The 25,587-nt window shown below is 45.7% G+C and overlaps 1 protein-coding gene across 1 annotated transcript in view; it reads right to left on the reverse strand.

Moving 5' to 3' along the window:
- Positions 1 to 25,587, reverse strand: part of PLB1 (phospholipase B1) — a 173,436-nt gene that overhangs the window by 90,952 nt on the left and 56,897 nt on the right. The window contains exons 5-12 of the mRNA XM_081253804.1: positions 13,699 to 13,760; positions 12,382 to 12,454; positions 10,805 to 10,863; positions 7,373 to 7,413; positions 6,751 to 6,794; positions 4,899 to 4,989; positions 4,280 to 4,331; positions 2,496 to 2,582 (exon numbers count right to left, since the gene is read on the reverse strand). Coding sequence (XP_081109930.1) covers positions 2,496 to 2,582; positions 4,280 to 4,331; positions 4,899 to 4,989; positions 6,751 to 6,794; positions 7,373 to 7,413; positions 10,805 to 10,863; positions 12,382 to 12,454; positions 13,699 to 13,760 — 509 coding nt within the window. The remainder of the gene's footprint in view (positions 1 to 2,495; positions 2,583 to 4,279; positions 4,332 to 4,898; positions 4,990 to 6,750; positions 6,795 to 7,372; positions 7,414 to 10,804; positions 10,864 to 12,381; positions 12,455 to 13,698; positions 13,761 to 25,587) is intronic.

Below are 25,587 nucleotides of genomic sequence, written 5' to 3' on the forward strand. Positions count from 1 at the left end.
TTAAAGTGTATGTATCTGATGACCAGCAATTCTATGTTTACGAATCTACTCAAGGCACTTTCTTCAAACTGCTTTGATCATGACCCACAGTGTGAGATATGTTCCACATCACAACCCGGTACAAACATATCTATATATAAATGAAGCAAAAATAATCACGAACCAACACTTACCTTACTACATGCAATGAACTCTAATATTTTATAGTTGATTCTAGTCTATTTCTTTTTTTATAATTTTTGGTTGTAATCTTTTAAACTGATTTTTGACCCACTAATATACTTCCATCTATAATCTGAAATATAATAAATTACATTGTAATTGAATACAATGAAATATAATCACTGTATTTTGAAAACCACCATGTTAAGTAAATGAGCAAGATTGTTTATATTAGTGGAAAACTAGAAACACCTAAATGGCCATCAATACAGAAATAGTGAAATAAAATGTAGTAAATGTACACAGTGGGATACTATTTAGGAAGTAACAGGAATAAACTCAATCCATATGTATCAACATGACGATCTCAAAAACACTTGATTAGTGAAAAAATATTGTTCAGTAGTACATACGATATAATACTATTTATGTTAAATCTCTCTCTTATATACACACACATAAAGGAATACTAGGATTTACAGATATGCAAAAAGTTTGGAAATAAAAAAAGAGAGAGGATTGGAGGTGGTGGCTAAAGGGTATTTTAGCTTTAACTATAATGTTTCATTTTTTAAAAGAAGAAAGCATCTGTGCATTGCTTGTGTAACTAAAATTTAATAAAAATAAATAATGCATAAATGGACACATGCACACAGGAATACATCATGTACGTATTCAAGAATGCATGTAATGTACTGAAGGAACAAATACACGAAAGAATGCAAGAATTCACATAGGAATGCTTGAACACAAGATAAAATATATGGAAGAAATCATGAATGAGAGTAAGTATCAATGAATACATTCAAATATTAAAAAATCAAACAAATGCCAGCATGAACAAACTCATCATAAATACAATAATGTGTGCCTGAGTGTAAGAAGAGAGAATGAATTGATGCATGAATAGATAATTTATGGATGGATGAATGGATGCATGGATGGATGGATGCGTGGATATATAGAGGAATGCAGCAATGCCTAAATGCTTGTTTGAGCATTTCAGTGCATGAATGTGTAAATTCATGAGTAAATGTTGGTGTGCGTAATGGCCAAAGTGCAGGGGGTGGTGCAGAGAATAAACAGGGCATGGAAATATCGCTTGGTATGGGAGAAAACAGAGGTGAAGTAGAATAAGCTTCAAGATCTATATGCCACAAACCCAGGAGACCTGCAGGACTATTGTTTAACAAGAGCTGATGAGGGAAGGTGGGCTTCTGTCAGCGTTCTCCCAGGGCCTAACATGACCAAAGGGAGGGGATTTGGGTGGTGGAGCAGGGGTCATGGGGTGTTTGGAGGAAGGCAAGAGTACGTATTTGGGAGAGGGGCACAGAAAGGAAGAGGACAGCATCTCAAGAAACTTCACCCTTGTCTGTGCCATGGCCTGATGGAGGCCCTGGAAGGCTGCTGAAAGGACAGTGGGCAGGTAATTGAGCTGCCGTTAAGTGGCAGGGCCAGCTTGGTGGCAGTCAGGCTTCAGGCTCCAGAAGAGTCATCTGTGTGCCATTTATGTCACCATAGCCTAGGCCTCTAAGCCACCCTCTCACTTTCAATTGATCCTAACCTGGACACTTGTCAATAAAGACTTAAGTCATAGTCAGTCACCCACATAAACATTTTAAAAGTCACATGTTTCATATCTCATTCCTGGCAACTCCAAATAGCCTGGAAGATATAGTCTACCTAATAAACAACTAGACAACTTCCCACTAAAACTAGAGTTCATGGTGAACTAGAGTTCAAGAGGTATTATTGAAAGTACTGCTTTGCGGCTTCCCTGGTGGCGCAGTGGTTGAGAGTCCGCCTGCCAATTCAGGGGACACGGGTTCGTGCCCCGGTCCGGGAAGATCCCACATGCCGCGGAGCAGCTAAGCCCGTGAGCCATGGCTGCTGAGCTTGCGCATCCGGAGCCTGTGCTCCGCAACTGGAGAGGCCACAACAGTGAGAGGCCCGCGTACCGCAAAAAAAAAGTACTGCTTTATTTCCTAAGTTCAGCATTCAAATGAAATCAGAGTTAAAAGAGGCAAAATGATTTTTTAACTAGGAAGCGGATTTTCCTCAGTTGCAGAATGATCATTGACTCAGCTTATCTATACCATGGTTTCCTTTTCCTGAATGGTAGGGATGGTAAGTTAAAAACACTTCTCCCTCAATATGTTTCCTTGAGCCCTTAGATATCTGTCTGTCTCTCTACCTGCCTGCCTGCCTGCCTGCCCTAACTCTGAAACAGGTGCTATCAGGCCCAGCCTGCCAGATGTAGATCAGGCAGGTTTAGTTCCTTCTGCACCCACCCCAGCATCTGCAATCCCTCTGCCTCCCAGCCTGTGGTTTACCTGTTGGGCGGAGGGACACAGGTGACACTGGCTAGTGTTACTGAAGAACACACTGATGAGCTTCCAGTCGTTCTGAAAGTCAAGTTGCTGGAAGAAAGGACAAGAGCATCAAAAAGAGATGGTGGTGAAACCTGAAGCCAAAAGAACTGCTTGCTTTGCATGCCTTTCCATTTCATACACCCACCCCCATAAAACCATATGTATGGATTTTTTTTTCCCCAAAAGGAGATGTATATGGTGGGAATTTAAAGTGGTATAAACTGCTCTACAGGGCAGTTTTGCAAAACTTATCAAAACCTTTTTTTTGTTTGTTTTTTAAAGGGCTTACCATTCGATCCAAGCCTTGTTCATAAGAGTCAAAAATTGGAAACAATATAAATGTCTAAAACAGAGGACTGCTGTGTAAGTTGTGGAATGCTCATAAGACAAAACACCATGTAGTTGTTAAAATGATGCTGGAAAACATAATCATTGTCATGGGAAATGCGATACCAAGAAAAGCAGATTATAAAAATTTTCTACATCTAGTAACGTCCCTATTTTATAAAATATACACAGATAAACGTGCTTGGAAAAAATGTGGAAGGGAACAGTAATTCTCTCTGGGCATCATGTTAAAGGATGATTTTAATATTCTTCTGTTTGTGTTTTCTGATCTTTCTCTAATGAACATGTGTTATGTGGAACAAAAAATAAACTTCTGTTTTTTAAGAGGCAGCATGGTGTACTTGAGGAGCATTGGATATGAATGAGGCACTTTCAGATTTTAGCTCTTAACTAGCTGAGTGAACTCGGACGGGTCACAGGACTTTTGGGGACTTCAGTTTCCTCAACTGTAAAATTATAGGATTGGATTCAAGCCCTCCTAGCCATTTTCCAGAATGTTATGACCATTCCAGAAATTCAGGAAGTCTCTTGTGAGGAGGAAACCAACGTTTTATGGCATCACTCCTGTAATTGTCCCTGTCCTTGTATAACCTGGAATGACCTGGCTTGAACGCCTGAACTCTTTAATGAATGCGTGACTGGCCTTAACAGTGGTTTCCCTTGGTTCCAGTGGTCCAGGCTGAGACCCTGGTTAGAGCCAGCTTGGTAGCAAGGCTTGCCTTGATTTGATACTTGTTCATAAGGAGAGCACAAAAGATTAGAGGTGGCTAATTACAAGCCCATATGTGAGTTTCTGAGTAAAGAGTGTCTGAAGTGCTAGAAGAGTGGAGACCAGGGCCCCAGCATGTATGTTACAGAAGCCTCCACCCAAGAACTAAAAGGGGTATCGTAATTAATAACGACAGCAGTGGCCACTTCAGTGACCATGACAGCTGCAGCCTTGCACTGAGCACTGCCTCTGTGCCAGGCACATCCAACACCTCATTGAATCCACCCTAAGCCCTGTGCTGCAGGTCCTTTTATTACTCGCATTTCATAAGTGGGAAAACTGAGGCTAAGAGAGGTTAAGCGCCTTACCCAACATCACACAGCTAATAGGTGGAAATTCAGGATTCACACTCAGACTGGTCTCCCTCTGGAACCCAAGCTGTCAACCACCTTGCTGAGCAAGAAGTTATTTAGCCCCCCTGCTGACTTTCGGCAGGACCATATTGTGAACATGAGAAGTGGCCCTGGATTTTACGGGCCTCCAGAGAATCACCAGGGGAAAGGCAGTCTTGGAGGGCCCAGGCCACGCTGGTTGCCTAGTTCAGGGCATGATGGCCCCGGGGCGTCAGCTGCCTGATTGCCTCTCAGCAAACACAGATGGCCCCCAACAGAGTCGGATGGATTCTTACCTGGTTCTCTTTCATGTTCCTCACCAGCTCTTTTGCCTGAATCCACAAGTCTCTGCACGGAGGGAGGGAAGCAGAGAGAAAAATCAGTTAAATACAACTTCGCTGAGGGCCGGAAGCTTGCCCCTCGCCTCAGCCGACATGCCAGTCTCTGAGCGGGAGGCTGCACTACACCACTCCTGGGTTCTGGAGGGCAGACATTGACCTGATTTTATTTATTTATTTATTTTTTAATTTTTTTGCGGTACGCGGGCCTCTCACTGTTGTGGCCTCTCCCGTTGCGGAGCACAGGCTCCGGATGCGCAGGCTCAGCGGCCATGGCTCACGGGCCCAGCCGCTCCGTGGCATGTGGGATCTTCCCGGACCGGGGCACGCACCCGTGTCCCCTGCATCGGCAGGCGGACTCTCAACCACTGTGCCACCAGGGAAGCCCGACCTGATTTTTTTAAGTTAGGCCCATCAAGCAGACTAAAATCAGTGCGGGAGATAAGCTTCAGCTTTAACACGGACCTCTAGTTTTAAGCCTCTGACTCTTCCAGCCCACCACCCCAAATCCTCCCATCTAGAAACCCAGGACTGACAGGAGTGCACAACCCTGCAAAGTGTCAGAAAAAGAGCTTACTCAGCACCGTTACGGGGTACCACTCCCTTCCCAGGGCTGCACACAGGCCTCAGGACAGATGGATTGAAGTGTCTGATGACATCTGAAAGGACTAAAGAGAGAGCTGGCTTGAGTCTGTGGTCTCGGCATGCGGAGGTCACCTGTAAAGACGGACCCCCTTTGGGGTGAGGTACCAGGGTCACTGTCCCTGTTCCGAAGCATGAGCTGCCTCGGGCTGTGAGGTCAACCTCGTAGCAGGCCCCTAGAAGTAAACGGAGCTGAAATAAATGAGCACTCGTCAGGTGCTAGGCCAGGCCGAGTGCTAAGCACTTAGGTGTGTGTGAAGGAAACCCGAGGCTGGGGGAAGCCAAGCTAGCTCCCCGAGGTCTCAGGGCTGCCTGAGGCGGCTGGGATCTGAGCCTGAGCTCTCGGACACTGAAGCTCTTCACTGTCCTGTGCTACTGACTCGTTCGGGAAAGTGTGCTGGGACAGGGACCCGGGCAGGCTGCCTTCCCGCCACCCTCCCTCCTCCCGAGAGCGACAGCAGGGCGGGAGATCTCCGGGGAACACGCAGAAAACTCACCCCAGAGCTGACAGCCAGAGGACCGCTAAAAATAGCGCTGTCAGGAGCAGCTAGGCTGCGTCTTCTCCCCAGAGAGGAGAGGGCAGACTGGGGAGAGTGTCACGGCAGGGAGGTTGCACTGCCCCACCCCAGTCCCCCTTGCTTTTTGTCCCCGTCCGTGAGGGCCTGGGGCTTCCTGGGAACGGAATCCAGGAGGCGGCTTTAGAGGGGCCGCCTTTGAAGGGAGCTGACACTGTGCAGGCAGCAGATGGGGACCCTCCCACCACTTGGGCCATCAGTATCCTCTCACCTGTCAATCAGATCCTGGAGGGCTGCATACCGGGCCTCAGCCTCTCCTGCTGGATGGTGAGGGCTGAAGGCAGGACCAGTTCCTTATTTATCCTTAGCCTTGCAGGGAGCCTCATAATTCCAGGCCCTTGGTGCAATTCACCGGCTGAACTGACAGGATACCAGCTACCTCACTCGTCCTCACGCTCTGCTCGGTGTCAGCTCAGTAGAGCGTCTGCATTGTCGCCCAAGTCTCCTCACTCTAATTATGGAGTGAAAAGTGGTGTCCCTGCTCTCGACTTGTGAGCACCAAGCATAGGTGACTCTATCCACCAGGCTAATTCAGCCGGCATTAAGGGACTCAGGGGTGCCGGGATGACTTAATCTATTTGCAAGGGACCTCTGATATTAAGTGAAAAATAACCAGGTTAGAGATAGCATATTCCTAAGCACATTCCTATATAACAAGGCCAAAATGTTAACAATGATTATGTCTAGATAACAGGATTACAGTTGGTTTTCATTCTTCTCATTTCATTTTCCTGAATCCAACTGAGATATTTATTTTGTAAGTAAGGGAATTACTACAAAATGAAATAAACTGAAAATTAGAGCTGGGTCTTCTCCTTGGTGTGATGGGGGTTAGGGGGTGGAGGCAGTGAATGGTGGACAGGTTCCCAGATGAAGTGCTGTAAGTCCAGCCCTGGGGTCCCGGGGGAGAAGGAGCCTCAGGACTCTGGTCCAGCCACCCCCGACCCCTTTCCCATGTCTCCGAAGCTTAACCCAATGTCTCCTTGAGTCTCTTTGCTCAGGGACTCTCAGATATGTTTCTCATGCCCTCCTTTCAGGGAATGTGTCTTTTCATACCCTGGCTCCCTATCTGTCCTCTCAGAATGCCTGCCCCTTTCCTCAGGCTCTGCCCCGAGGTGGCAATAGGGTACATCCTCTTCACTAACCGAAATGCTGCTGTGTCGGGAGGGACAGGGACAATCTGGATTCTGGTCATGAAAACACAGAACTCACCAGTCACAATGCCCATGCACGCCTGTGGTTCCTCGCCTTCAGTCCTGCAAGTAGAAGCCAGCATACAAGCCTCAGACTGCATTTGTCGCCTTCCCTTGCCCCCAACTGCTGCGGTCTCTTTCATAACAAGCATTGGCTTAGCGCTGCTCAGGTTCTGGTTTATCCTTCCTGGAGACAGACACACACCTCAGATGGCAATGGAGTCACCAAAAGGGGGTGAGCAGGTCTGGACCCTTCTCCCCGCCCCCGTTAGTCTGGTCCAAAGTTGGAAGAGGATGCAGACCCCGTGTTGAACGAGCCTGACCCTGGTCCAACCCTGCTAGCTTCCTCCAGAGCAGAGCAAGGAGACTGGAAGAAGGAAGCAAGAATCCCACATTCGGCCTTTCCCACTTTTCCTCCCTTATTCCCCTTATTCGGGGGATTCTCGGGCACGGGGAGTGTTGGCCACAGAGGCAGGAGGCTGCATTCTGGTCCCCACTCTGCCGCCTGATCCTAAGCGAGCCTGGAGCAGGTGTCTCCTTCCTGGCCCTCAGGTTTCCCTGCCAATGAAGCAGGGAGATGAGAGCGGATCAGCTCTGAGGCTCCTCTCAACTCTGTTGCTCTGTGGTTCCAGGACAATTACCATTCTTGCTTCTCCAGGTCATCTGTCCCTGAGTCTGGAGGCTGGAAAAGATGCAAGGTGTGAGCAGCCCAGCCAGGGATGGCTGCAGATCCTGTCCTGGGGAGACCTCAGCTGCCTGCCAGACACCCCCTCCCACCAACAAAAGGGAACCCGTGGATCCAGAAAAAGGCCAAACCCACCCATGTTTGTTTTTCAGGGAGGGAAGAAAGAAGGTCAGGTTTTCTCCAAAGCTTGTTGGTTCAAACTCAGAGCAATAAAAGGTATAAACATTTTCTTCAGAATAGAAAACTGGGTGGGAGAGCCTAGACTTAAATGCATCTCTGTAGAATATTAACATCCCACATAGAAACAAAATAGATTGTTTTATTGTGATCTTCCATAATCTAAAACGTATTTGTGTATTGTTTGTCTCCCTTGCCTAGAACGTAAGTGCCATGAGGGCAGGAATTTGTGTCTGTTTTGTCCTTGATTATATTCCTTGGGCCTAGAACGGTGTCTGACACATCATAAGTACTCAATATATACTTGCTCGATACTAATTTTTGATGCTTGGGATGTGCCCAGTACACAGGGATGCTTGGAATTGTGCCCAGTACATAGGGATGCTTGGAATTGTGCCCAGGACATAGCAAGTGCCCAGGACATATTAGCTGCTGTCAGTAGTATTATTTTCACAGGTTCTGACACCAGTTTTCTCCCTCAGAACTCCTGGAAGACAGTGTCTGTGGTGCTGACAGGTGATGCTGTACCCACACTACCTACACCCAGCCTGCTGTTGCTTCCCTTCAAAGGACCTGCCTGCCTTTAACAACCCAGCTCCAATGACAGCCATTCAGTCTGTAGAACTGGGCCACACTTCTGGAGCCCTCTTGGGAGGGCAGGCTGACCATGATCTTCCTCTAACTGGGATGGAGTCCTCTCTACTTCTCAATAAGAGGGGGCTTGAAAGGAAAATTTCCAGGGAAAGGTAACACATTAAACAGAAAATCACACACAGATGTAAGTCAGGGAGCACAAGGATGCCAGACAGGAGAAGTCCTGAGGGAGGCCAGCCTCCGGGGCCGAGGCAAGGGGGATAGGCTGTGCCCAAGCGAATGGGACCTGATTGACAGCAGAGGTTTCCCTCGGGAAAGCTGGATGGGGGTGGTGAGGGGAAGGAAAGGAGAGAACAAGAGGAACAAGGTGGAGAGAGTGGGGGAGGGCTCAGGGAGAGGTCACAGAGAGAAGGCTCGGACAAACCCAGTAAACTCCCATGCCACCATTTTGCCCCCTGCCGCCATTTTCTCCCCACACTCTTCATTGGCTGCCTGTACTGGAGACACACAAGTAAGTGAGACACAAGCCCTGGCTTCATGGAATTTGATATAGTGGATTATAACCTCTCTGACGTGGAAAATGTCTGTGACTCTTAGTTAAGGGACAAAAAAAAGTCACAGCTAGTATATTGCAGTATAACCCTATTTAGGTTATACACACACACACACACACACACACACACACACACTTGCTCTCTCTCTCTCTCTCTCTCACCCTATATGTTGGAGAGTATGTGTGTGTGTGTGTGTTGAGGCAAGAGAAAAGGAGATGTGAATGAGATCTTCCATATTTTATACTATCTACATGTGCTTTGATTTTTTTCTTATACTGAACATGTATCACAAGTGTTGGCTTGAAAATAATTTTGATGAATCTGATCTTTAACGTTCTGTGAGGAAAAGGAAGTCCAGAGCAATGAGACAAACAAGTGCTAGTAATGGACACAAGTAAGCGATCGGCCTTGGCGACAGAAAGCCTCAGGCACTCAAAGCAAAAGCATCAGCCTTACAGACTTCCGTCTTTTTCATTTCACTGTCTTCCATTATTTTTCCCTGGTCTGACGTCTTTTATAAGCCAGGCTAAGCTCATGACAGCTGACTTTCAGGGCAGACAGAGGAAGGTAGCCTCCTAAGAACTGTGTATTCAGGGCTTACCCTGAAGGTTGAGGTGCCCATCAGTGTGATGATAATGATTCTGGGGCCAGGAGACCGTCATGGACTGAAACCGTCTCCCAGCGCCCTGGGCCTCGGGCTCCCAGGAGGAGAAAGGGTGAGCTGAGTGACAGCAGGAGATGTGGGGCTGAATAATTCATGAGCGAAAGAACTCTCTCAGAGCTGGGACCAGAGAGTGGAAACTGTTGATTGGTTTAACTTTAGAAACCTGACTTGGGGTGGAGATTTCCCCCGCAGTGAATTTCCCTGCCCAAGGAAGGAGAATTTGAGGCCTCCAGCTGGTGTCACACATTCCTGGCTCTACGATGTAGCAATCAGCATGCAGGGACACACAGGCTCGGCGGAGTCAGTGTGCTCTGCGTGACATGAAACCTCTCTTCTCATTATTCCAATCCCCCCCTTCACATCCCTCCTACTGGGAAACCTCCACCTTCACCCTCATACACACACACACACACACACGCGCATACGCACAGTCACATGTGCAGTTTTAACACCACCATCACAGGTAGAACAGCACAAGGGCGGGAGCCCTGGCTGCAGATTTCACTGGGCCCTGGTCAGTTTTCTAATGTGAAGTCCCATCCTTTACACACGGCTGGTGCTGTGCGTGGGGTAGCAGGATGGGCCCTTGCAGGGAGGAGGCCGGCTGGGCCCAGGGGCAGGGGCTGAGGCTGCAGGGGGTACAGAGTGCAGCAGGGACATGGGAGGACATGGGGAAGGACATGTGGTAGGTAGAGGCAGGAGGAAGGCACAGGAGGCGAGAGGCAGGGGCATCCTGGTTCTGGTGCAGGAGGTAGAGCCGGGCCCCCGGGCAGAGCTGAGAACACCTGATTAGTCGTCTGTTCGGCTGGGGGCTGCTAGGACTTGGGGGGCAGCAGTGCTGAGACCAGAGCAGGTGGGACTGTGGGAAGCCAGGACTGACTGGGGAATCACACTGGCAATTCCGCTCTGCTCTCCAACCCTCTTCTCTTTCTGCTCACCTCCTCTCTCCTCTCTCTTTCCATCCTTCCCTTCTTATTGCTTTCTTTCTCTGTTACCTGACCATATAGAACAATACCACTTACAACCTATTAGCAAAGAAGAGTGTATTTTTAAACATTTACCACGCAGGTAAGGACAGTTTTGTTCTTTATCTCATAAAGAGAAAGTTTAAGAGATTACTTTTAAAATTCTGTGTGACCTTTGACTTAATTTATCATTAGGTTTGATTTTTTAAATGAAACTCCAAAAGTTTCTTCATCCTAATGTAAAGGGAGGCATTCATTTCATTTAAGACAACAACAACACCAACTCAGAACCCTAGAGTTTAGGATGTTTTCCAACTCAGAGAATGCTCTTCTCTCCCCAAACGAAGCATTCTGCCTGGTTACTAGGAGCTCATTCAGAAGGTCACCAGTCCCAAACCCTATACCTCCCACCTCCATCGCCTTGACAAACTCACAGTTTCCACATTGCCAATGGCTGCCACAAGTTTAATATCAGAAGGGCTCAGAGAGTGGACTGCAAAGACAAGAACACATGTAAGAAGGTCAGATCTATATTCCCCATGATGCGGGCCAAGGGCGCCAAATGGGAGAAGCAGACCCATGTCCCCCACCCCAAGGACAGCAGCTGAGGCTGCGTCTGTTGGCCATGGGAGTGGGAAGCTGAAGATCAGGCAGTTGCTGGGAGTCCTGGAAACCTGCTCCAAAGAGGCTCACTCCTCTCTGGAGGCCACACTGCTAACTGGACTCAGTATCTCCAAACAGGTGTCCCATGGAAGGTCACTCACAGCCCTCATTTCCCTCTCACCTGGCCCTCTTTCTGCCTCTTACTTCCCTCTATCTCTTGGCTCTGCATTTCTGGGCCACCATTAATGAGTGAGATAGCAACAAATTAAAATGAAAACCATCTGGGTTCAAAAGGGCTCATGTTAGCTTGAAGGACTCAAAGCCTGTGAACACACATAAACACCAGATGCAAGCTGTATGCAAATGGTACACCAGGAAGCCTCCATGACCTACCTGGGCCCCCAGCATGCTTAGAATTAAGTTTCTTTAGAAACCACTGATATATTCCTTGGTCATGTTATGGGGGCATTCAAGGTAAGCCTCCTAAAGAAGCCACTTCCTAAGAAGTACATCAATTTCTTTTTCTACCCACATTCCTTACATGACAGAATAGTAAGAAGAGCACGCTTAACTGGAAACCCTGGTAAGTCAGTACAATGCAAACATAAACAAATCCAGGGCTTCCCTGGTGGCGCAGTTGTTGAGAATCTGCCTGCCAATGCAGGGGACACGGGTTCAAGCCCTGGTCTGGGAAGATCCCACATTCCGCAGAGCACCTGGGCCCGTGAGCCACAACTACTGAGCCCACGCGTCTAGAGCCTGTGCTCTACAACAAGAAAAGCCGCGGCAGTGAGAGGCCAGTGCACTGCAATGAAGAGTGGCCCCCGCTCGCCACAACTAGAGAAAGCCCTTGCACAGAAACGAAGACCCAACACAGACAAAAATAAATAAATTAATTAAATTAAAAAAAAAATAAAAAATAAATAAACAAATCCATTAAACGCAGTTTATAATGCAGCCACATAATAGGATAAAGCTGGAGAAGAGGACCAGCTCAAGAGCAACATTCATAGCATCCAGGTATTAGATCAATGTAGCCCATTATAGGAATAATATGTCTAGAGCTGCCACTGTGGCTACATTACAGGACTGGGGAAGGCACGTGAGTGACCAAGCTCCAAGCCACAGCTCCTGTGACACGGTCGACCCACCTGGAGGTGAGCTCCCAGAGGGTGCCCTCACCCAGGCAAACCACTGTGGGGTCATGTCAGTTTTATCTCTGCGTGGTGTGTTGGGCTGTGTCCCTCCACAGGGATGACTGAGGGGGCCAAAAGAGGAAGGACTAAGGATGGGGAAGAGGGAAGGCTTGAACAGCCAAAAAGTGCAAGAGGAGCAGTGTTGGAGCCTCTGCTGGCCACACCAGAGAGAATACGCTGGCCTTCCTGGCTCGTGGCTCAGCGGCACATACCTGAGTTAGAAGGCACATCAGATCCTGACTTCTTTGAGTTGCATGAGAATGGAAAACTCTTCAGGCTCTGCCACTGAAACCGAACATCAGAAACATCAACTGCCTTGTATGGAAGTATTACAGGTCCTGAAAACTTGGTGTAGAAATGACCATGCACTTGTTGTACTAGGCTCAAAATCCAGAAGCAACAATTTTCCAGTCATGTTCCTCTAACCCCTTACCCAGTTCACCTAGTAAAAGGGGACACGTGCCTATTGACAATGATTTTAGCAGATGGCAGTTAAGGATACCCCAGAACAGTGGGGTGGAGAGGGAGGGAGGAAAAAGAATAAGAATAATTCTTGGAATAGCAAGAAAGTTCTGGAGATGGATAGTGGCGACAGGTGCACAACAATGTGAATATACTTAATGCCACTGAACTGTATACTCAAAAATGGTAAATTTTATGTATATTTTACAATAAAAAGGAAATCCTTAAGAAGAGACCCAGTATATCTAGACTGAAAAATTTAAAAATCTATTCTATCCTATTTTTTTGTATTATCTGCTTTCTTTCTTTAAATTTCATTATTTACACAAAAGTAGGTATATGAGGCATTATGCTATTTGCTGCTGGTAACTGGATAAAGTGGAAACTGGGAGACTCACATTCCCACTGGAACGGAATGTGTCCTAAGCCCAGAGGGGCTGCTGAGAGCACAGGAGGGACTCGGTGACCAGTGCTGGGGTCCTCAAGACCACTTGGCCTCCTCAGATGCCCGTGAAAATCCAGAGCAGCCTCTGCTTCTGTGAATCACATGGAGGGCTTTGGGAAGGGAGATTATATGTTTTCTCCCCAGAATTGAGAGTGGAAGGAGAAATACTCCAATGGGGGAAAAATGTGCAAGAAATGAGTTGCTTGACCACATCTCTCTGTCACAAGGAGACACAAGTTAATTTCTCGTGAATTACCAATTTCAGTAAGAGATAAAGCATTTTCTCTCAACACTTATCTTGTACATGTTCTGGGAAGATCTCACCCAGATGCCTTCAGATAACTCACAGCATCTGCTTCAAGGTTCACAGAGATAACCAGCCCATCTATAATCTTTCCAGACACTTCTGGGAACCACCTGCTCACTCTGCAGGGATGATGAGCCCCAAATTCCAGGGGATACAGTTATGCTCTGCCAGGCAGCCCGGCTATCCCTGGAGAAGCAACTCATCTAGCCCATTCCCTCAAGGCCTCGGGGAGGGAACCTGCCAACTTGCATCAAGACTTAGATTCACCCTCTAGAAGGGAACTCACTCCCCCTCCCGTGAGGACAAAGCACCGACCTCTGGCCATAGCTGCTCTTCCAGTGTGTTCTCTCCAGGGGAGGTACGGGCCTGGGTAGTTCCTAAAAGAAAGCAAAAACAGTTCAGGTTATTTAGCTGGAAATTAACTCCCACCCAGATTTGCAGCTTTCGTGCCCTTCCTCCCTGCCCAACCTATGTGCCGTGCTCAGTAACGTCCTTTGTGTTAGGAAAGTCCAGGTTCCATTCCTCCAGCTATCACCTCCATTGTTTGGGACACTGTGCTTCCATTAATGCAGCCTATTAATCAGAATCCCCAGGACGAAAAGCAAAAGTGCTACCTGGGAGGGGTCAGCAATAACCCAGTATCATTCATGGGCACATCACCACAGATGCCTTTACTGGTTCCTTAACAAAGGGCAGAACTCTCCGGGAGAGCAATGTTGGACAAATAGCTGCTGTTGTTTGGGGATCCAGGACAAATGAGGGAAGGCAGAGGACATCTGGGAACAGTCTGAAGGTGATGTGAGCTTAGGAGCTTAGCCATAACTATACACAGTAGCTGGACAGGAGCTGTCTCCAGTGGGCTTACTGATGGTGAGGCAAAGAGGAAGAAAAGGCAGGTGGAGAGCTGCTAAGACACTGTCCTTATCCCAGCTTACTTTGGGCCAGTCTTTTAAAACATTTTTTTTTTTTACTTTTTAAAAATATATGTACAATGCGAGACTCATTTTATAAGCTAATGAGTTTTCCCATCAAACCTACCATCAAACTTTTAGCTACAGAAATAATAGTATAGTGTACAATAACAGCACTCATTTTTAAATAAAGGAAACAAGACAATCACCCACGGTGCCACTATCCCTCTAGCCCAAGAGTGGTTTCATATGCTTACACCCTCCTGTCCACCATTAGGCTCCTGATCAGTCACACTTCTTATTCAGTTGTAATCAATGTGGATGCAATGTTGTATCCTACAAGCTCCCTCTAATGTTGTATCATGAGCTTTTTTTCACACTGCTACATAATCTTGATGCTTACTCCAACACCTTCAAGAAACATTTATGATACTGATATGTAATCAGAGGTCTGGCTCCCTCGCTCCCTCTGGCTTCTCCCCACCCAGTTCTCTGCCCAGAGCGCACGCTCCTTGTAAGAGCATATCATGCAAGAACCCCCAGACAGCATCAGACAAGGATGAAGGGAGGCCTGACTTGGGGAAGAGAGCTTGATTTCTTTACCCCACCCTTCTTTTGCAGCTTTACTTTTTGACCCTGAAAAGAATTTATCTGGAGTTTCATGAGGAACAAGAGTATATTTCCATTTCACGCCCACGGTGAGATCAGGCACTGATTTCCACTTCGGAGCTCGTAACAGGAATGTTGGCTGTATCCTGCCCCCAGATCTCAGTGACCCTTTTGAAATGCCCGGAAGAAATGCTTCTGTGCAGAAAGAACCGCATGATGGGAAGGTGTTGAGGTGTGGACAAACATGGAGTGCTTGGAAGGGCTGGAGCAAAGGGTTCATGGCTGGAGGGGAGGGCAGAGTAGGGCAGGGCAGGGTAGATGAGGCTGCACAGACAGATGGCAGCTGGGCTGTGGAGCTGTGAATGCCAGGCTGCTCCACAGGCAACAGGAAGCCATGACCAGTCTTTGAAGAGATGACTGTTAGGGTGTGTTTTAAGATGGTCATCACTCTGGGAGTAGTGGGGTAGGTGAATTCACAGGGCAGAGATTTGAGACCATTTTGGTAACATTGTTTTTAAGCCAGGATAAAAATGTATATGGTAGTCAACACTTATATGCAGCTTCTAGGTGCCAGGCACTGTTCTAAGCACTTACGTGAAATAATTCATTTATTCCTCACAACAACTCTATGAGATAAATGCTATCATCCCCACTTTACAGTTAAGAAACAGGCCCAGAAAGGGTAAGTGACATTTTAAAGGTGACACAGTGAACACTTGGTGATGGAAGGACTTGAAAATGGGCAGTCCGGTCCCATGGGCCGTGCTCAGAACCAGACTAAGTGTAAGTCACAGCTTAAGATTTAGACCAGGGCTCAGCAAACTTCTTCAACATAGTTAATATGTTAGATTTTTCAGACTATACAGTCTCTGTCACAAATACTCAGCCCCGCTGTTGTACTGTGAAAGCCACCACCATAGATAACATGTAGACAAATTATAGAGACATTTGAATTTCATATAATTTTCATGTGCCATTAAATACCTTTCTTTTTATTTTCCTCAACCATTTAAAAATGTAAAAACCTTTCTGGATATCAACAAACGGATTTTAAAGTGTATATGGAGAGGCAAAAGACCCAGAATAGCTAACAGAATATCAAAGGAGAAGAACAAAGTCGGAGGACTGACACTGCCCAAATTCAAAAGTTACTATAAAGCTACAGGATGATACTGGCAGAAGAATAGACAAACAGACCCATGGAACAAGAGCGAGGGCCCAGACACAGACCCACACAAATAGAGCCAACTGTTCTTTGACAAGAGTGCAAAGGCAGCACAATGGAGAAGAGACAGTCTTTTCAACAAATGATGCTGTAATAACTTGATGTCCACGTGAAAAAAAAATCGATCTAAAAATGTAAAAATCCTTCTTAGCTCACAGGTCATACAGAAAGCGGCAGAAGGCTGGATTTGGCCCATGGGCCGTTGTTTGTGAACCAATGTCTGACCTAGACACTATTTTTGTTTATAATTAATTTTTTTTTTTTTGCGTTACACGGCCCTCTCACTGTTGTGGCCTCTCCCGTTGCGGAGCACAGGCTCAGGACGCACAGGCTCAGCGGCCATGGCTCACAGGCCCAGCCACTCCGCGGCATGTGGGATCTTCCTGGACCGGGGCACGAACCCGTGTCTCCTGCATTGGCAGGCGGACTCTCAACCACTGCGCCACCAGGGAAGCCCTATAATTAATTTTTATTGGAGTATAGTTGCTTTACAACGTTGTGTTAGTTTCTACTGTACAGCAAAGTGAATCAGCTATACGTATACATATATCCCCTCTTTTTTGGATTTCCTTCCCATTTAGGTCACCACAGAGCACTGAGTAGAGTTCCCTGAGCTACACAGTAGGTTCTCATTAGTTATCTATTTTATACATAGTATCAATAGTGTACATTTGTCATTCCCAATCTCCCAATTCATCCCACTCCCCTGATCTAGACACGATTGAAAAGAGGTCATCAAGGTGAAATGGGAAGATAACATCTCTGGTGATCAGCAATATCCCTTAGCCCTGGGCATCCCCGATGGGAGCCTGGGATCCATCTCTAGATTACCATGCTGGTTGCTGCTGCCACAGCTCCTCATTGGGCTTTGCCAGCACCTTCACAAGTAGAGGAACACAGGTGCTAGAGCAACTCTCCCCTGGTCTTTGAGAAATGTCCCACTCAGCACATCTCCTGGTCCTCCAGGCTTCATGCCTGAGAAATAAAAAATTGCTCCTCAAAGAAAGTCTTTGGTCTCTGTTGAAAATAGCAGTTTTCTTAAAAAAATTTTTTTAAAGATTTTTATGGTCATGGATATGCTTGTACTCTATAATTTATAAATTTTTAAAAATTGAATAATATAAGCAGAAGATCTAGCCCAGTGCCTGCACAAAGTATATATTGAAATCTGTTAATTTTGATGAAAGAAGTTGTTTCATTATCAATCCAGAGACACAATCTTACAAAATCTATGGGATACAGCAAAAGCAGCTCTTGGAAGTTCATAGCAGTACAGGCCTTCCTCAAAAAACAAGAAAAATCTCAAATAAACAACCTAAACTACAACTTAAAAGAACTACAGAAAGAAGAACGAAATAATGTCATTTGCAGCAACATGGATACAACTAGAGATTAACATACTAAGTGAAGTAAGTCAGAAAGAGAAAGACAAATACTATATGATATCACTTATATGTGGAATCTAGAATAGTCAGGGGAGGGATGGACTGGGAGGTTGGGGTTAGCAGATGCAAGCTATTATATATGGAATGGATAAACAACAAGGGCATTTAAAAAAGAAAAAAAAAGAAAAAAAGAATCCAGAGACAGATGTCATTATTAGTATACTTTTATAGCAATGAAAGTTAAAAATTTTCTTTAGAGAGGTGGGGCTGGGTTGAGAGACCCTATCTGCTGACTCTAAATCTAAAAGGTTTTAAAGGGGCTCAGAAGAGCTTGTTTTCGAAGAGATGGATCCCTACATCTTTCCCTGAAAGCATCATGGAATCTTCTGGGCTGATTTTTTTCCTCTGCAGACATTAAATCATGCATTTCTCCATTTTGTGTGTGTGTGTGTGTGTGTGCACGCGCGCATGCATGCGTATGTGTGCCCATCTGTTGAGAGTCATAAAGGCAGCAAGAACTTGAGGAGTAAAGAGCCAGAGAAAAGGACAGTAGAGAGAGTGAGTCCAACATCTGATGCTGTTTTTACCCTTGAAACACTTGCCAAATCATGGGCAACAGAAATCAGCAGGTAAGTGGCTAATATGCTGGGCAGAGCTTCAGACTGTCCACGGAGCTGGGGGGAAACACTGGAGTCCAGTGCCCATCAAGGAGCAGGTGCCCTGGTGAATGTCCCAGTCTTTTATTTGGGACTTCAAAGAGCTAGACCCTTGGAAGATGGATAAAGTGGAAATAGACCAGCCTCCAAAAAGACTGAAGCGCAGCTTTGAGTCAGTTCGATTCCCAGTATTAGATTAGGGTGATCTGCCCCTACCTAACTGCTTGCCCAAAGTAAAGCCTTTATGGAAGAAGACAGCACCATCTGGAACATACAGTTATTTAATTTTTCATACACAATGCCTGGCTTTCAATTAAAAAAAATTCCCAGGAGATAATACCAAATAAACAGAAACCAAGAGAGAAAAAAATCCCAACAGACAATAGACAGTGAAAAGTTGTGGAATAATGTGGAAATAAAGGGATAATATCTGCAGCTTTGTTGGCCTGATGTTTTGTTCCCAGTTGGGGTGAGGAGTAAACCGATGGGATATGCAATGGGGCGATCCAGGAATGAGAAGGAGGAAAAAGGAAGGGCAGAGATACACCTCACACATTCCCGGTTGGCCGGGAGTCTGTGTGCTGGGAAGACCTGAAAGAGCCCCACGTAAAATTAAAGTGAAGAAACACCTGAGAATTGTCTGCAACTTTGTGTTCATTCCCCACCCTACACACAGACCAATAAACAGAGCCTTACAAATTCTAGGTCTTTGGACACCACCTCGGTCCAAATCACTGATCACTAAACCATGCAGACTCAGGGGTGACTCCTAGGATGCCAGGTTAAAAAAAAAAAAAAAGAAAGAAAAAACTGAGCAAAGACATCAGTGGCTGTCCACTGTAGGGAAACAGATTCCACAGTTTAATTCCAGGCAGGTTACTAAAAAATGAACCAACAACCCTCAGAAATGGAATGCAAAATTGTTAAGTTTTATTAGACATGTCCAGTTTTCAACCAAAAGTTACTAGATGTGCCATGAAATTGAAAAGTGAGACCCATACTCCAGAAAAAAAAGAAGCCAATGAAAACGTGGCCCAATTGTTGGGTTTTCCAGGCAAGGTCTTCAAAGTAGCTATTACATATATGTTCAAAGAATTAATGAAACTATGTTCAAGGAAGTAAAGAAAAATGTGAAGGTTTAAAGACTCAACAAATAGAAGCTATAAAAAGAAAATTCCAGAGATGAAAAATAAAATAACTGAAAGATTTACTAGATGGGCTCAGTAACAGACTTGAGATGGCAGAAAAAAGAATCTGTAAACTTAAAGACAGATCAATAGAAAGTACATTTCTGAAAAATACAGAGGAAAAGAGATTAAAGAAAAACAAATAGAGCCTCAGAGGTCTGTGGGTGCCGTCAAGCATAGAAAGCACACAGGTAATGAGTCCCAGAAGAAGCAGAGAGAGAAAGAGGCAGAAAAAGATTTGAAGAGATAATGACTGAAAATTTCCCACATTTGGTGAAAAATATTGAGTCACAGATCCAAGAAGCAGGGATAAAAACAAAAGCAAACAAACAAAACAACCACTTTAGGTAAGAAAAACACAATTTTACCTAGACACATCAACTGTAATAATTGATGTGTCCAGGTGTAGTTTAAAGCCAAGGTAAAGAAAAAAAAAAAACAGCAGAAGAAAAACAGCTTTTCATGCATAGGAGACCAACATTACAATTAACAGTCAACTGATCGGAAACGGTGGAGGCCAGAAGGCAGTGGAGTGACATGTTCAAAATGCTACAAGGAAGATGACCCCACATGCAAGCATGGGAATGTAAGAAGAAATGAAGTACAGAAAGTAAACATGTAGGCAAATCCAAAATAAGATCGTCTGTATAAAACAGAAGCCAGCAAACTATAGCTCATAGGTTAAATCTGCCCACAGCCTATTTTTGTATGGCTCATTAGATAGGAATGATATTTATATTTTTAAAGGGTTATAAAACAAAGAAGAATATGTGGTAGAGACCATACATGATCCACAAAACCAAATACTTACTGTTTGGTCCTTTACAGAAAAAATGTTTGCCCACCCTAATACAAAAAATAAAAAATGATAGTGTGGAGTTTAAAATATATGTAACGTATTGCTGTGAGCAGATGTGAATGGAGTAAATGGAGTTACACTGTTGTAAGGTTTTTCTTTATCTGGGGAGTGATTAATACTCATTTATATTAGACTTTAACATAACAAGGATGCATGTTGTAATCAAATACCAAAATGACAAAAATGTATAATCAGCAAGCTAATATTGGGCAGGATACTGAGGGGGAACTGAAACAATAGAAATGTTTGATCCAAAGAAGACAAGAGAGGAGGAGAAAAGATCATAGAACAGGTACGACACATTGAAGCACAGAGAGTCAGATATCATTTTTAAACACACTTGGGAAGAACAGAAAAGAGAAGCTTAGGGGGCTGCATGAGAGCTTCCTTCAGTGTCTGAAAGGTCTGGATACCAAGGGGGATGGCCTTGTTCCACGTAGCCCCCAAACCAGGACTGGACCAGTGGAGACAGGTTGTCCTTTGGTAAAATAGCTAGAGCTACCTGAATAAGAATGGAGCTAGTGGGAAGCAGCCGCATAGCACAGGGAGATCAGCTTGGTGCCCTGTGACCACCTAGAGGGGTGGGATAGGGAGGATGGGAGGCAGGGAGATACAAGAAGGAAGAGATATGGGGATATATGTATACGTATAGCTGATTCACTTTGTGATAAAGCAGAAACTAACACACCATCGTAAAGCAATTATACGCCAATAAAGATGTTAAAAAAAAAAAAAGAGAGAAAAAGAATGGGGCCGCCCAGGGCACTTGGTCCAGGCAGCAGCTGGGGACCATGGGGGGCATGTGGTACATACACCAGGCAGGTGTTAGGAGCTTGGACACCCTTGGTCTAGTCAATCTCTCCGTGCCTCCGTTTCCTCACCTATAAGGTGAGGTTGATAACACCTGCCTTGTGGAGTTGCTGTAAGGATTAATCACATGTAACACGAAGCATGGTATCTGGCATGTGCTAAAGGTTCAGTAACTCGTAGTTATGATTATTATAATCAGTATAAGAGAGATGATTAAGCACAGACCATTTTTCAGATACTTCCAGTCTCAATATTCTGGGATTTCCTTACATAACTAGAGAGTTCGTGTTTACCCTGATGATCTAAATCATCCCTGATAACTGCCCTGGGGCGTCACAGAGAGGCTGTACCTGTAATCTAAGTGTCTAGACCTGAAGACCCAGATGGAAACTTAGGACCCCTGGGTCCTATCCCCACTGACTCCTGGGCCCTCACTCCAGTGCTTCCCACTCTGCTTCCCATTCTGCTTCCCACCAGTAAATGGAAGAAAAATTCTTGCCTTTCCCATAGCACCCCAAGGTACTGTGGGAGAAATTGTCAAAGCACTTGTGGCCTGACTGGACCCCAATCATGGAATCCCAAGGGAATTTTCCCATTTGGAAGGTTGTTTTAGCCTCAAGCTCATGGATCTATGAAGGGCTTAGAGCTCCCTGAAAAACTACCACCTCAGTATGGTCAATAAGGGAAAAAGACAAGTACTTTTCCACCCTGCTAGGCAGGAAACAGAATGTGTGTGCACACTCTTAAGAACAGGCTTGGCTGAGATCAATCATCCAAGCTGGACAGACCTGTGACCACTGGGGTCCTGGAGCCGACAAAGGGCCATCATAATATTAGGCCTTGGCAAGGCAAAGTCACACATGGTTCTCCTCCGGGAGGCCCCTCTGAACGAGTGGTTCTCAACCCACTGCCTGCTGCCCAGCCCCCAACACTGAGATTCAGATTGGATTGGCCTGGGGGTGGGGGGCCTTGGTGTGCTGGACCCCAGCAGATTTTCAAAGCCCTTTGATTGATGTTCGTGTGCTTCTGAGGTTAACAGCCCTGACTCTTCACGGAAACCCAAAGCTTGTCAGCCCAACAGCTGGCCAGCGGTAGGGAGTGTGATTTCAAAAGCAAAACTAAAACAACTCATGTGCTCTTAATTAGTAGATTTCCTCTATGTTTTTGTTATTATTTTTTACTTATACTGTGTCTAGAGCACAATTTTCTACCACCGTCCCTGCCTCGAAGAAAGATGGTCATGTTGTAACCTTGGTCAAGCATCAATCTCTCTGGACCTTGACTTCCCCATCTATAAAATGGGGATGAGACTGGCTTCCCTGTGAGAACAGGAAAGCACTGTGTGAATAGGAGAGGCCACACACTTGCAAGGGAGGACTTGTCTCCCTGGATGAATGGGAGGCACATGTCCTGGGAAGTGGGAAGGATGGTCAAGGCCAACACATGTGGAATTAGGGCCACTCCTCAGTGTACATTAAATCTGGGGGCTCTTTGAAAAAGTATAATGTCCTCACAGCAACCCTAAAGGGTAAGTAGAGGCAGGATTGACAGGCTCTAGAGAGGTTAGGTAACTTTCACCAGCTCACACAAACCACACCAGCAAGGGCAGGGTCAGGCCTCGCAGCAGCACTGCCATCCACTAACCAGTGAGCTATCTGGGTAAGCTGGGAAGGGAAGGGTCCAAGTCAGCCAGGGTTTGTCTTCTGTGCTGTCCTGGGCTGTAAGCAGGTCTTCTGGGCTTTGTCGGTCACCCTGTGCAGCAACTTATCCCCATTCACACTTAGGGCCTGTGGGATGCTGTTGTCGACCTGTGAGCAAGCACCGCACAGGTCATGCACGGCTGCTGCTCCTATACCAACAGTGCTCTGAGGAGCACAGGATGTTATCAGGGTGCTTGGGCAGTCATGTGCCACAGTCAGTGAGGGCGACCCAAGGGCCAGAGAACCTTTCTGGGGTAGCTAGACTGACCTCTGTCTTAGAATTCTAGAATGGCTGCGGTGGGCTGAACTTTGAGATCATCTCGTTTAATACCTCAGCAAACTGAGACCCAGAGAGGTTAGCAAACTTGCCAAAGACCACTCAGCAAGTTATCGAAGGCTGTGTGTGGAGCTCAGTTCTCCTTAACCTAGTCTGGCCAGCTTTCCTTGGGACCAAAGTCTGTTAAACTTACAGTTACCAAAGGGGAAAGGTGGGGAATGGGGAGGCTGGGATTAACATATATACACGGCTATGTATAAGACAGATAACCAACAAGGACCTACTGTATAGCACAGGGAACTCTGCTCAATATTCTGTAATAACCTAAATGGGAAAAGAATCTGAAAAAGAATAAATACATGTATATGTATAACTGAATCACTTTGCTGTACGCCTGAAACTAACAACATCATAAATTGACTATAGTCCAATATAAAATAAAAATGTTTTAAAAGGCAATTATACAAAGGTTTTTTTTGTGTGTTGTTCTATAGCCTGAGTTGCCAACATATGGAAATTTGTTCCTTTGCCGTGTCTACAAGAAAGGTATTTTCAGCTGCCCTTACCTTACCCAGCAGTCAATCTAAATAGATTTAACAGCAGGATGCCAAAAAATGATTTAGAATTAACACTGTTACAATTTTTGGGTAGACACAACCTTAAGTCTGATGAGATTATTAAAAAATTAGAGATAATTTGGGAAGTCCCAAACCACCGTTCTTTAAATACCCATGTCCTGTGCTGATGACCCCGAGGAGACACCCATTACAAATTCCATCCTGAACAGAGACCAACACACCCTCCCGTCTCCACCTCTGATGCCCACCCAACACTCAACCTCAAACATCTTGTGCCCCAGGAGAGGGAAGATGGTTCTAAGAGCAGTCCTAACAGGAGAGAGCACATTCAAAGCTGACTTGACGTTTGGCCCTTGGCTCATTATATGACCTCAGACAAGGACTGCTTCCCTTTTAGATTGTACTTTCCTTAATCTCCTCATGGGGACACTTGAGGCAGGGCCACAGCCAGGAAGGAACAACCCAAAGAAGAGAGTCCCATGGTACAGATGAACAAGTGGTCCTGGGCAGTGGCAGGTCAGAGCCCTGACCCCTCCACCATCACTCTGCTCCAGCTTTGCCTCAGCCCCAAGGGGCCAGAATTTAAAGGGACCAGGGACCCCCAAAGCCAGATGGAGGCAGAAGCAAGGATTAGTGAGCTCCAACAGGAGGGGGATCCCAGGAAACTGTGTGGGGGCCTCATGTCTCCCCCATCGGGAAGGTCTCCTCCCAGAGATAACTGGGAGGTTCTGGTCTGAAGAAGGGAGCACTGCCCGAGGACCACTGCTTCTCCCTGAGATGCAAGAGTGCAAGAGGAAATGGCTGCCTAACTCAGGAGGAAAGCACTTGGCCTTCCCAGAGCCCAGCAAACTCCCTGCTGGGCCTCTTTCTAAGAGCCAGGTGAGCCTCTGACTCACCAGTGTGTTGCCTCTTTCAATGCACGACCTTTTATGTCTGACCAGCAGACTCATTCTGCCCAAAATACCACTTCCATTAGGCCACTCCTCTGCTGAAGAACCTTTAACAGTTTCCCCTTCCCAATACAGCAAATCCAAATTCTAGACTTGCTGCATGACCTTGAACTGGTCACTTAACCTCTGTAAGGCTTAGTTTTTTGGGGTTTAAAAAAAATTTTTTTTAATTGAAGTATAGTTGATTTACAATGTTATGTTAGTTTCTGGTGTACAGCAAAATGATTCAGTTATACATATATATTTTCTATTTCATATTCTTTCCTATTATGGTTTATTACAGAATGTTGAATATAGTTCCCTGTGCTATATAGTAGGAACTTATCTGTTTTATATATAGGATTTAGGTTTTTAAAATGTAAAAATAACAGATTTGGATTAAATCACTTTAGAAGTCTCTTTAAGCAAAAAGACACTGTAATAACCTCTACTGTTCTTATCTAAGGATTTCAGAACCTCACTTTACCTAACCCATCCTCTCCCCCAACACCAGCCCTGCCCTTCAGCCCAATAGGCCCACTCCCTGCTCCTCAAACCCATCACGTTGAGCCCTGACCTTGCCTTTGGGTATGTTGTTTCCCCCACTTGCATGCCCTCCCTGTTCCTCTGCCTTTATCTTAAGCCCACTCATCCTCCAGCACTCAATCGAGTTTCACCTCCCACGTGAAAATTCTCCAGCCCACATTCATCTCTCAGTTCTCTGAATCCTGTTGCTTTTATTACAGCTACTTACACCTATTTTGGTACTTAATTCTTCTCCAGTGATTCTTATGCAGATCAGTTCTCTCTCCCCAGAGGGTTCCTTACATTTGGTTTATTATCTCCCAGGCAGGCTCAGCCCTACTTGGGTTCTTAGAAGGGTGGTCAGACAGTTAACTGACAGTAGCAAAAATGCAACTTGATGAAAATGATGATTGACAATAAAGTCCTCAAAATCTACAAGGTGCAGATGACATCCCAGGAAAGTAGGACTTCTGAGCCCCCAGAGAAAATCCCATACCTGTGCCTGCTACTCAGGGCAGGAATTTGGAGGCATGTGTGTGAGCTGAAGTGGGGG

Source organism: Mesoplodon bidens (genome assembly GCF_964165515.1).
Source record: "Mesoplodon bidens genome assembly, chromosome: 14".
NCBI lineage: Eukaryota > Metazoa > Chordata > Mammalia > Artiodactyla > Ziphiidae > Mesoplodon > Mesoplodon bidens.